General features: G+C 29.8%; 1 protein-coding gene and 1 pseudogene across 7 annotated transcripts; both read left to right on the forward strand.

Moving 5' to 3' along the window:
• Nucleotides 1–5,010: 5,010 nt before the first annotated feature.
• On the forward strand, nucleotides 5,011–6,639 carry LOC145194384 (putative ascorbate peroxidase pseudogene; annotated as a pseudogene). Its single transcript, XR_013847995.2, has 2 exons — nucleotides 5,011–5,146; nucleotides 5,435–6,639. The product of XR_013847995.2 is annotated as a putative ascorbate peroxidase pseudogene (transcript).
• Nucleotides 6,640–8,122: 1,483 nt separating this feature from the next.
• On the forward strand, nucleotides 8,123–11,137 carry LOC145194487 (UPF0598 protein CG30010-like). Of its 6 annotated transcripts, XM_090069766.1 has the most exons (5): nucleotides 8,544–8,677; nucleotides 8,863–8,953; nucleotides 9,840–10,185; nucleotides 10,297–10,345; nucleotides 10,453–11,137. In XM_090069766.1, exon 5 carries the CDS (start codon nucleotides 10,547–10,549, stop codon nucleotides 10,910–10,912), a length of 366 nt encoding a protein of 121 aa, XP_089925892.1. In that variant the 5' UTR covers nucleotides 8,544–8,677; nucleotides 8,863–8,953; nucleotides 9,840–10,185; nucleotides 10,297–10,345; nucleotides 10,453–10,546; the 3' UTR covers nucleotides 10,913–11,137. The 6 variants fall into 6 exon arrangements, with proteins under 6 accessions (XP_089925888.1, XP_089925891.1, XP_089925892.1 ...); XM_090069762.1 differs by lacking the exons at nucleotides 8,863–8,953; nucleotides 9,840–10,185 and adding an exon at nucleotides 8,123–8,197 and having other exon boundaries at nucleotides 8,500–8,677; nucleotides 10,449–11,131; XM_090069764.1 differs by lacking the exon at nucleotides 9,840–10,185 and having other exon boundaries at nucleotides 10,449–11,137.
• Nucleotides 11,138–12,995: the final 1,858 nt, after the last annotated feature.

Genomic DNA, 12,995 nt, shown 5'->3' on the forward strand with positions numbered 1-12,995 from the left:
TCCCATTTTACTACAGTATTGAGAAATAAGCTCAATATTGGGATATTATTATTTAACTTTTTCAGGCTTTTCAAGAATTTTTATAGAGTTAAGTGAGTTAAGTAACAAATACAGGTATAAGCATTATTCAAAATTATCACTCATGTTACCAAGGTTAGCAAGCAATTTGCCAAGCTGGTTGTTGAGGGTGGTTTTTCCGAAGTTATCATCAATTTTCCAATAGTTAATTGCAATTTGTTTAAAAGTGAGACTGTAGAACAAACATCTGACCAATGGAAGAAGATCAATATGAATTACTGGTGGTAAGGCTCATGAAACTTTGATTTGTAAACAGATCTTAAAAAAAAAACTCAAAAGTAAACTCAGAATTGTTTGTACATTTAAATATTCTGCATATTGATAAATTAAAGAATTTATTGAAGAAACTTTAAAATTTAAAACTATTATTTTTATTTAGTTATTACCGTTTTTAAGAACTTTTTAACAATTTATAGAATATTTGTGAAAAATACTATGAAATGTTATCATACGAATATAAAAAAATCTCATAAAAAACTGATGTAATCATTAATTAATTTAATTTATAAGTGCTAAGCAGTAATAAATTCGTTTTATGATTTTAAATCAATTTCGTTTTTATTTCGTTTTTTTTTTTAATCTCAATTCTTTTTTAATTTCGTTTTCGTTTTGTAGCTAGTTTTCGTTTTTGTTTCAATTTCGTTTTTTAATAATAATTTTAGTTTTTAATTGTTGTTATAATTTTCAGTTTCTATTTTTTACATTAGCTAGAAACTCAACTAAAAGTTCTTCAGAGAATACTTTATGGGTGGCCTATAACATCCTTCGTTAGCTTCATCGATTATGCCATCTTTTTTTTGTAACGGAGTTCTAGATAATGCTGACATTAAAACTTCAAGTTTGTAAAGTTATCTACTTTATATAAAAAAGAAACTTTAAAATATGCTGAATATAGAAATGTTTACAAGACTTTTTAATACATTTTTAGTAATAAAGGATTCAACATAATTCGCTTTTTAATATTAATTTCAACATGTTTTTTTAAAAATGGACAACTCAAAAAGTAGACATTCAGTGTAAATATGTTTGTAAAAGACAATTTACAAGGAAACAAAATTTCAAAAAGTGGTCAAACTTACTTCAGTTGACGGAATATACCTTATAAGTTAGCCCAGTTGACGGAACCTTATAAGTTAATAAAATATGTATATCAAGAAATTTGATTCATATTTCAGTTGATAAAAAAACATTATCGGAAACGTTTTTTTCTTAAGAAACAGTTTCAGATTGCTAAAGAAATCTGATTATTATTAAAAATAGATAATAATTTTTGGAAAAAGAGTTTTAGAAGCAACAATTTTTAGCCTTCTATTATTTTTTTACTTAAAATGCGTAAAATAAGGCCGTATATTTTAAGTCGACGAATAGCCCTGACTAATACAAACTAAAATCGTGTGAACTCAAACCGAATTTCCGCAAACTTAATGTTTATCAAAAACTTGTTTTATGTATGGACACCAAAGGCATGTTAAAGTAATTACAGATTTATTGAATAAGTTTTTTGAAGTGAAAATATTTGGAGCTAAGAAATTAAGAGAGGCAAACAACCATAAGAAATTAAGAGAGGCAAACAACCATAAGAAATTAAGAGAGGCAAACAACCATAAGAAGTTAAGAGAGGCAAACAACCATAAGAGACGGGAGAATTTGAGTTTCAAAATTTGTCTTCATTACAAATGGCTTAAATGTCAGGATGACGAAAAAACGTCCAACGATATTTTGCTCAGAGCTATGACCAAGAAGTTGTGCAACAGGAAAAGAGTAGAGAGGAAAGAAATAATAGCATCAGTGAACAAGTGACGCCAGCTAGAAAGGATATGAGATTACATACGATCATGTCTCTCATGAGAAAAATGCATGTGAAGGGCTGTCAAGGTGTAAGCGAGAAAGCATAAACCATTAAGATGCTGATCTTGGTCAATACATCAGTATTGTACCGTGTGTGGGAATCATGGATTGAGTCTGAAATCACTATCATATCTCTGGAAAATACCGAGGCTTCGTATCTAACCTTATAAAACTAAGTTGCCAGTGGTCTTCCTAAACCTTAAAGGCTATGATAGCATCTAATCATGCCTGTGGTGGGAAAATCAGAAGCGGTAAATCAAAAAATTAGATCAGTGATGGTACGCAATTTTTTGGCTTTCTGCTTAAGCGGTGGGTAAAAGGCCTAAAAACTGAGGACTTAAAAAAAAACAGTAACTATACAAGTATCCGTTTTAGCGGTAGCGCGGATGAGTTAAAATTATTATGTTGCAAATCTGTGTATTAATACGAGTACTTTTACAATCATTATTGCGTGTATATTTGCTGATGATGGAAAGAGAGGGTTTTTGTACTACCGCTTTAGCCCTTATTCCCTCTAAAGGCTCTTCGCCGTCAAATGCGGTGCCTCATTGTTGAGTGTACGTACAACTTCAACCAAAGCTCACACCCATTTAGTACTACTCTTGGACGAAACTCTTCCAACCATCAAAAGGTCCTGTTCGTATTGACATCCATATATTCTCTCAACAAATGTCCGTTTGAATTGCTCTACTACACGTTAGTCTTGCTGAGTGTCAGCTCTACCTTGGTGCACCTGTATATTGTGCTTTGTGAGTAGTAAACTGAAGATTCCAATGAACTCGCGACCTGGGTCCACCTGTATTAGATTTGGCAAAGTTAGAGGTTCTCGTTTATTAAAAAGTTTTTTAGCCCACCTTATCAAGTGGAAAATATAGTAGGTCAGCCAGGTCCAACTTTATTGATCATGAGTTTCAAAAGATAATATGGAGCAGACAAGTATATCTTCCATACTGCTTGTCGCTTAAACCATGTGTGCGCAACCTCTTCGCTTACCTTGGCTTTAGTCGATAACTTCTTAATAGCAACAATACCACGTTAGTAACCTTGATGGATATATTAAATTTTTATAGTTTGTCACTCATAGCCCTTTAAGACTAGTCAATTTCAAGAGTTGAACTTTCAACATAGCGCGGGTACGTGCACCAACGCCTACAACGCAATCCTTATTGCTAAAGATTGACGTCAATAATCAAAAATTAGCGAACTCTAATCAAAAAGTAGTCATAAAAACTAAATTGCCCCAAAACTCTAATACTAAATTTGGTGTTTAAGAAGCTAAATCAGATCCTTGAAAATAAAGTGGCACCAAACCTCTAAAGTTCCATGAAAACTTTAGATGCCATTTTTCAAAACCATTAGTTTTGTTAGCTCAAGCCATGTTAACATGGAAATGACATGGTTTTCACATGACACGGTTTTTACGGTCGCAGCTGTTAAGTTTTCATATTGCAATTGAAATAGGACCTTAATGAACATTAACATCTAATTGATTTGTTAAAAGAACATTAACATCTAATCAAATTTGTTAAAAATTTGATGGAAGAAAATTTGTTTAAAAATGTCTTCTTATGTTAGCGCTATCATTCTGGGATTTTATTTTATTTTTGCCTTAATGTTCTTCAAATCTGAAAAATTTTTAAGTTTTATTTCTTTGACTCAAACTGAGTACAATTTAAAAAATACCTGTATTTTTTAAATTTTGCTGTTTCGCATTAAAAAAAAAACTTTATTAAAGTCAGTAATGCTTATTTACATAAGCATTACTGACTTACAACGTTTTAACAAAAACCAATTCGTATAACAAAACCTTTTATTTCTTAGTTTGCTTTTAAGTTATTTTAACCGTTTGGAGATATTTTCATCTCTATGTAAAAATTATATATAAAGAGAAATAGAAATAAATCAAAAATTGGAAATGCAAAATGTTATATGAACAAAAGTGAGTGTTTGAAAATTTATGATAATTACTGGAAAACCTTTTCAATTTTAAGGAATAAAAACCAGGCCGGTTATTATGTTACAAGGAAGTGGTTTTTTAATTTAGGAACTTAATAAAGATCACGTAGAGAAAAATGCCGACTATTAGTGTTTTGGTGGACTTTTTTACATTTTTTTTTTTTGTTCAAGTTTAAGTTAAAGTACTTTTCGTTGCTAAAAAAAAAAAAAAAAAAAAAAAAACCTCTTATCTTAACTTTAAACAACGATCTTAAAAAACCTGCTATAAATAAGGAAGGTGTTATATTCTGCAAGCGCTAAATGTTTTATTCCAAACTCTGACCTTTTTGGGAGACTCTTCCTTCTGGCAGACACGTTCAGAGCACGATTGAAGAAACTCATTTCGTGTTTCTCAAGAAACTACCAAGGAACCAATCAAAACTTAAATTTCATTAATTTAAGTCAGTTCATAAATAAATTGGCTAAAAGAAATTCATGATAAAAAAGTTCATTATAAATGAATTTATAAATAAATTGATTGCAAACGATTAAACTGATCATAATAACATTACAAGCAAACCACATAACATAGAAAAGTGTGTCAATATATTAAATTTCCATATATAAAAAAATATTAAATGACAGAAAATCCGTTGTACAATACCTTTTTCCGACGCGCATATAAAAAGTAATATGAACAAAAAATTGAAATTTTATATTTTAATACTTTTTATCTTATTTTTTGTTGCTATTTTTATAATCATCACTTTTTATAGTTTTCATAATTTTAAACTATTACTTTTACATTTATTTTTTAACAATTATTTTTTAATTAAAAGCTGTGATCATTTTACGTTATAATATTTTATCATAAATCCATTCAATAAGTTTCATTCAACTTTTTTTAACGAAAAACTTAAAAAATTTTATGATGAATGATGGCTAAGAGAGAAATTTCAGGAAACTCTTCTTTAAAGCGCGTATTTTATTTGCAAATGTGAAATATTTTGAATATTTTAGCAGGTCTACTGTTTAATGATTCATTAAAGGATTTTTTTTCCCTTCATTTATTTCATAAAAAGTAAATTATTGGTTTTCGCCAACGTTTTAGTTTTAAGAAGGAAGTAAGGAAGTTGTTTCGTCTGCCAATTTATCTGCGACATTTCTTCCTCAATTAGCTTTAAAACTTGCGCCACAGATATTCGCCAAAAAACATGCTTCGCTATAAAAGGACCCCGAATTCCAATATTTTGATATCAATTTGCAAAGCGAAGAAAAAGAACTGGTAAGAGAATTTACTATATACAAAGTGTAAAAATATTTACAGAGAATTTACAGAATAAATTTTTAATATATAACAAGTGAGTTTCATGTAAGTGTAGGTGCTGCATTTGGAAGAGTAAAAATAAGAAAAACAGTTTCTGTTCAGTGGAGAAATGAAAACCGAAAATGTGTACTGTTTTGTTGCCGTGGTAATCAACACTTTTGGTAACCACCGCAACAAAACACTACACATTTCAACTGCAAATTATATATACATACAGCATTTTAATATTATACCTTTTCTGTTTAGACATGTCTCGGCTAATTGAAGTATGGTACCTTATATTGCTCATAACATGTTCTCTAGCTACGCAAATTATACCCACGTTCGAGGATTATGAAAAAGCAAAAGTAGATCTTCTAAATTTAATTGAATCAGTCAAAAGAGGGAAAGATTTACCGATGATCGCTGGCACTGTTCGTCTCGCTTTTCACGATTGCATTGGTAAAGATAACTGTGACGGATGTATCGATCATAATCACAAAGGTAACGCGGGGTTAAAAATAGTATCTGATCGTCTTGATGCTTTGTATGATGCCTCGCATAAAGGAAAAATATCTAGAGCAGATTTCTACGCCTTAGCCGCAGTAGTTGCTCTAACTAGATCCACTGCTGACGCTCCAGTCAAATACCTCGGTCTGAAAAACTTTAAGGTTGGCAGGCAAGACTGTAGCACTTCTCCTCACCAAGTCCAGAGTGTTGATCCGCCAGATGGCATTGATGGCACTGAAAAAACCTTTCGGTTTTTTAAAGACGAATTTGGGTTAAGTTTAAGAGAGGCAGTAGCACTTTTAGGGGCACACACACTCGGAAGATGCAGACTGGAAAATACAGGTTTTGTGGGAACATTTGTTGACGAAAAATTTTCAACAGTTCCACAAGATCAAACCACGTTGGCTCCAACTAGCATCCTTGATAACGCTTATTACAGAATGTTTATAGATATTGTACCATGGATACAGGTAACAATTAACGGTACACGAAAACAATGGCAGGTTCCAAGCCACCCAGTACCAAATGATAAGCTGCCCGAGTCAGAAAGAACCACATTGCTTTTAAATGCTGATATGGCCAACTCATGGGTTATTGAACCAACTGATGAAAACGGAGCTGTTTCGTGTACGCCAACTTCAACAACAATTGCTTGTCGACATTCTCGTGCTCACAGACACGCAGTTCAATTCGCACGTGATAACGCGTTGTGGGTGAAAGAGTTCACAAAGGCTTTTGGCCGAATGACCGGATTAAATAACCACATTTTAATAGAAGCCCCAACAGTACCTTATAATGTGAAATACTATTACGATTCTTCAAATAGAACAATTAGTTAAGTTTTTTTAAATAGAAACATTTGGCACAATACTTGTGTCGCTTTTTTTATTTTTTTATTTATTTGGGGTGTAAAATGTATTGAAGGCTGGACTTTTAAATCTTTTTTCATTGGTTTTTAAGCATTTTTACGCTATTAAATTTTTTCTGGTAAAAAATTTAACATTCTTAAAGTTGTATGTTTTTATATTAGTACAAAATAAAGATGATATTTAGAAATGTACTCTTTTTATTTGTGTATAGTTGTCCTTTAAACCAACACCGTCATTGCATTTAAAAATCTGTTCCGCAATTATTACGCAAAAAAATTCCAAAAAAAAAAAATTCTATTAGCTATGTGAATATGCTTTTCAGATATATTAGCTATTAAATTTGCTTTTTATAATTGTGTGTTTGTCTGTGTATCATATATAAGCGTCTGCGTATAGTTTCATTTCCGCATCGTTATCTTTCCGATATGATATTAGAAAAAAAAAACGTTTCATCGGAATGATTGCGAAAAAATATCGGTAAAAAAATTTTAACCGGTATTATAGTTAGTTTAAATCTCGGTATATACCGGAACTCAGGTCATTCCGATGACACTTTTATTCCAATATATCAGAATGATAACGATACGCAGACGCTTAATCATATATATATATATGTACATACATGGATACATGTAAACCTGCATACTTAGGTGTGTTTTTTAGAAAATAACTGGCAATCCTAATGTAATAAGTGTGTAAATTTTCATGCAAGATTTGTCTTATCTTCATTTTAACGAGTGGCAAAGTACATTGGTATTTGGATACTTTGATACACACTTTCCTTTTTTTATCTTTATTGCATCTTTATATGCTTTTTAATTTGCTGTCGTATTTAGTATTACCAATGGGTTTATTGTGCGGTAATCCTGCAGTTCAGCGGCGTAAAATAATTTAATATAAACTCAGCGATGGTTAAAAATTTAAAACAAATTATCTGAAAGTGACGTTTGAAGCGTAAGAGGAAACTAAATTCGAAAAATAGAAATAATCGAAATCTATAAAAAAGAAAAAGAAAAAAAAAGAAAAGCCCGATACAGATAAGTAAATACAAATAAATGAAAGAAAAAATCACTTTTAAATTTTTTAATTTTTTTGTAAATATTACATGTTAAGCGTAAACATCGACAGCAGTTTGGTACGCATAAAGTCTTGTTTACATCGCATCTTCACGAATTTATTTCGCGTCAAAGGTTTAAAGAGTTTCCAATATTCCTTTTGTGTCTCGTCAGTATTATTTGTAGTTGACAAATAAAACGCCTTATTTCATAGCTACATATCATTTAAAAACATATTAGTAAGAACAATAGTTGTATATCTTATATTCTATATTTATATTAAGTAGTCTAAAACAATCTAAAATTTTACAATCTTAAAGTGTTAATTTAAATTTTCTTACATAATTAGTAATATAATAAGTAAATATTACCAATATAAATGTTAAAATAATTAAATATCAACAATAAAAGCAAATAATAAAAATATAAAACAAAAACTTATTTAAAAAAAAAAAAAGCAAACAACTACTTTGAAATTTATCCACTATTTTTACAATTATTTTAAGAACTTTTTACCACTACGAAAAAGAGCGCTAAAAGCACAAATATTATTTCATTTTACGCCGCTTTTACGCTGCAGGATTACCCCCTCTTTGGTATAATTTAATTTTTAAAAAATTATTTTGTAATATTTTAAATTTTATTATTTTTCTATATTTGTTTAAATGCAGATTAAGTAATTTGGAAAGGATAACAAGGGACAACAAGGAAAATATGAGCTAATTATTTCTCCTTCCTAAGCAAAAATTATCTCAAAAAGATATTTATGTTAATAGTGTCTCATTCTTAAGCAAGTTGTTTTGGACCTGAGTTTCGAATTTGGCAAATGTGCCAAAGTTAAGGAGCTCATTATTAACAAATTTTTCTTTCTGTTTTTTTGTTTTAAACTTTTTTTTAGGTTTAAGAAAAAATCTTCTTAAGGATGTTTCATCATGTTTAAATATACACAAAGTTGGAGGTATATTTATATTCACAAAATAGCATGTCGAAGTTTCAATAGTAAGAAATATATTCAAGGATTTTCTGCAGAAAACGGTGAAAGAGAATATTTCTATTACATTGATCATCAAGGGCAGGTTAGCATTAAATATTAGTATAGTGTTAATAAAAGATAATACAGCATGTGACAAATAAATCTACATTAATTTTTGTGTGATTATTTTGAGCATCATGGAAATTGGTATTTGATTAGATATCTGTATTTCAAGTTTTTTTTTATTTTCTGAACTTTTACCATGAATGACAAAATAACATCTTAAAGGACTCTCAAATCATAAAATTGCTCATGTTGAAAGGAAGGTTGGGAGTGAAAAAGAAAGTGAAGACACCGAAGCTTTTCAAAGTTGTCAAAGGTAAAAAAATGCTACTTGTCTTCATCAACTCTGGTGTTAAAATCATTTATGATGTATACATCAATCTAGAAAAGCATGTTAGGTCATGGATTGGGTTATGAAAAAAAATGCTGTTTTTTTTTTTTTTCTTCGTTTCATTTTTTATTATTTTTACATTGTAGTTGGGATAATTAAAAAAAAAAACACTGCTTTAAATATCATATAGAAATTCAAACTTGCCCTAAATGAAATATTCCTTGTAATATGCTGATTACATGCTGCATTGAAAGCAATTATAAAAGTAACAAAATTTCTGTAAATAATAAATTTAAAAAATATTACAAAATTACACAAGATTAAAGAAAATGGTTAATTTAAATATTTGGCTAATCAACTTCAGAATCAGAATTGAATTGTCACTAGACTTATCAGCCACATCTAATTGTGAGTCTGAAGGTAGAATGTGACAGTGATAATGGCACTGGACCAGGGGCATTTATTCCAGATGTTAATGCCATGCATACTTTCTCAAAAGTTGTACCTTGAGTTATTGGAAAATTTCCAGCACAATAAGTACAAGTTTTGCAGATCTTGGTTATAAACAATGATCTGGACAGGAAACACAGGCAGCCCAATTGTGATCTGTTATGTTCTTGACTCAGTTAGTTACAGCATATTTGATTGTAATATGTTGTTTATACAATTTTAGAATATTCACACTTGTCTACCATATTTGTAAAATAAATGGAGAAAAATAACTCATTAATTATTTTAAAATGTTATTTGTATTTGATATAAATATTTTATTGAAAAGGTGGTATATTTAATTGATAAAACATGTTAAAAAAGTTTTTTTTTACAGGCTGTAATTTTTTTTTTTCTTTTCTCATCTCTAATCATGGATCAGTTCTAATTGCACTCCTTATGTGAAGATTATGTTTCCAACAGAATAGAGCTTCTCTTTTCACAGCCAAAAGAATCAATCAGATTTCTGGAGAAAAAGTGTATGGCCTCCTAGTTCACCAGATTTTAATCCTCTTGATAACTCAATATGGACATAAATTATCGAATAATAGAATGCCATATCCATAAATGTCAAGAAGAATCTGCAATAGGTTTATCATGATCAATCTTGTAATATATGCCTACTGGTCTCATTGACTATTATATTTGAAATTCATGTGAGAAATCTATGGTACAAGTTCTTTTTTACTAAAATGTGTGGAAATTTTTAAATATTTCCTTATTACTGGGTTAGTGTAGGTTTTAAAGTTACATGGTGTATATGTCATAATAAGTGCAAAATTTATTCTTCCATAACTAACAACTGTTTATCATATTGTATTAAAATTAAATTATTTCAGCTATTTATGGATGGTACCAAAACACGAAACTTTGTCACTTGCTTTAAAGGTAAATTCTTAAATCCAGTTAACTTACATTAAAGCATTTTAAAACAGTTCTGTTTTTATTGTAATATATTTTTTTAAGATACATACTTTTTGATTATATTTAGACAGACAGTTTCTTGCATTCTTCTTCAAAAGACTTAAAACAAACAATAGCGGTAAATACTCTGATGACTATCCTTACATATCACAATGTGGTCCTGAAATGAACTATGTGCGCTGTGAGAGCAGACCAATTGTATTCACTGATCTTTTTGAGCAGCAAACTAATACTTTTCTGACATTAAATGGTATTGGTGATTTGATGACTGTTCCATTTCAGCCTAATAAACTTTGCATGCTTCCACTAAATGGAAGAGTTTATCATCCTGCAGCGGAAAAGGTTGGCGGTGTTGGAATTTTAAAAACAAGTTTAGCAGTTCAGTTTAGTTCAAACTTTTTGTTCTTAAATTCCAGTAGTGAGAATGATCCTCCAACACATTTTAGTTGGAAAGGTGAAAAAATTCAACTGGACAACTCACTGTTGAGCATCTTGAGACATGAAAACTATGTAGAAGAACAAAATTATTAATATTCACGTGCTAAATAAATATTTATGTATTTTTTTGCAAATCTGTAAATAATGAATTTTATTTTAAGTCTAGATTAGGTTTAAAGAAATAAATAACACTTACTAAATAAATTTTTAATGATAGCATTTACTAAAGTAAGCTTTCTGTAAGTTTAGCAACTTGGTAATATGTTAGCAACCTAGTATAATAAGGTGATTTTGGTTGAAGCGACTTTTTATAAATTTTTTGGGTGCAAATGCAAATTTTTTTTTTTTTTTTTTTTTTTTTTTTTTTTTTAGCTTACTCTTACGTCTCCTAAACTTCCTTAGAGTCACCAAAACTTAAGACTTTTATATATATTATGTTATTGGAATGATAAGGATTTATAGATTGAAATTTCAAAAAAATGTTTTTTTTACATTCAAGATAATTCTCCTATTAAGAACGATAAAAAGTAGGTCTGCTGTTATCTAACTGATATGGTCATTGTTATTGGCCATTTCCTAGAGTTTCTTGCAAAGCAAATTTTTTTAGAAAATAGAAAACAAAGCTTATTAAAAGTTGACAAACCTATGATATGGAATACTATTTAGAATATGTAATCGCTAACTGATCTGTGGTTGATTGAGAGATAGATAACTCAACAATACTATATTTCAGGCCTTTCATTAATGCAGAAGAATAAGTAAAATGTAAATGAAAGCGGTTGTAAAAATTCAATACCACTTACACGGGAAAAATGTAAGCAGACCTCAGACACCCTGCGTATCTCGAAAAAAATCTCTAATATTTACGGACTGGTGAAAACCAAAATACCAAAAAAAATTAAAGCGGTGAATATTTTCAACAAAAAATTATGTCTTAAATATTAAATGTTACTATATTAATAATTTAAAGCAGTTTATAATAATTCGTACACATATTTTATGCATATATATGTAGTGTTAGTGCATATGTTTATGAGATGACTATTATTAATGTAAGTAAAGGGATCTTCGTTTCAGTTTTCATTTTCTTTTATCTTTATGTAATTTAAGACAACATGGGAAGACCCAGAGTTGTCTTTTTTTCTACTTTTGAGAGAAACGAAGTTTTGTGTTGGAAAAAATCTTCAATGTTAAAAGTTTTAAAACACCCCGATATTAAAACATTTCGATAGCCTCGGCGATTATTCGCTTGTATAAAATCGGAATAAATAGCCTAGCACCAGTAAATGATGAAAAGGACGTAAATGCGAAATTTATTGAAATTTAAACTAGGCTTTTCCCTGCGCGTCTTTTTCAAATGTTCCATTTTCTGTAAAGGATTAAAATTTGTAAGCAAATGTATTTAACTTGTTTTTTTTATTATTGTTAACAAAAAATTAATATTATGCAAACATTCTCTTAACTAGGATGCATTTCGAAATTTTTGCTGAGAGCTCCAATTTTCTGATTATCGCTCTGACCTTGTATACAGCAGGGGCGTATACTAAAACATAGCTGCTATAGCGCCAGCTACGTTTTACTCGAAACCTAGTTAAAAAAAAAAAAGTAAATCAGATTAAAATCAAATTACATATATTATAGTTGCTATATCTTTAACCAATCAAAACCAAACTGAATTAGAACAATAAATTTGATCAAAGATGAAAAATCTTAATCGTATTTCGTTTCTCATGAAAAGTGTCAGATCATTTAATTGTCACCAAATAAAATGATCTGATGCTCTCTTTGAGAAACGAGAAATTGAGAATTTCTCGAAACATCCCGTGTAAACGATTTGTCTACACCGCGTTGGAAATGTTCCGTTGATTTCTCGAAAGCTATAAAACTTGGCTTAATAAGGGTTTCATTTTTTTTTTTTTTTTTGTTCATTTGTTTTGCTTTACTTCTCTGAGGGCGGCATTTTTAATGACTTAAATTATCTATTTAATGTTTTTCGTTGAGGGAAAGGGTAAGGGTTAAGGGAGGCATAGGTTTAGAGTTGTGTGGAAGGTAGATGTGGAGGTTGGGAATAAGGTTGAGGATCTGGGGATTACTTGCTTAGGAAAGGGTGAGGTTTGGGGAAAGTTTGGTTAGTAATGAGATAGGTTTATTCGTTAAAGGGCTAAGGTTCTATTAT

The sequence above is a fragment of the Hydra viridissima genome, unplaced genomic scaffold (genome assembly GCF_058129835.1).
Source record: "Hydra viridissima isolate aposymbiotic clone 2 unplaced genomic scaffold, HvirCarnegie_v1 scaffold_12, whole genome shotgun sequence".
Lineage (NCBI taxonomy): Eukaryota > Metazoa > Cnidaria > Hydrozoa > Anthoathecata > Hydridae > Hydra > Hydra viridissima.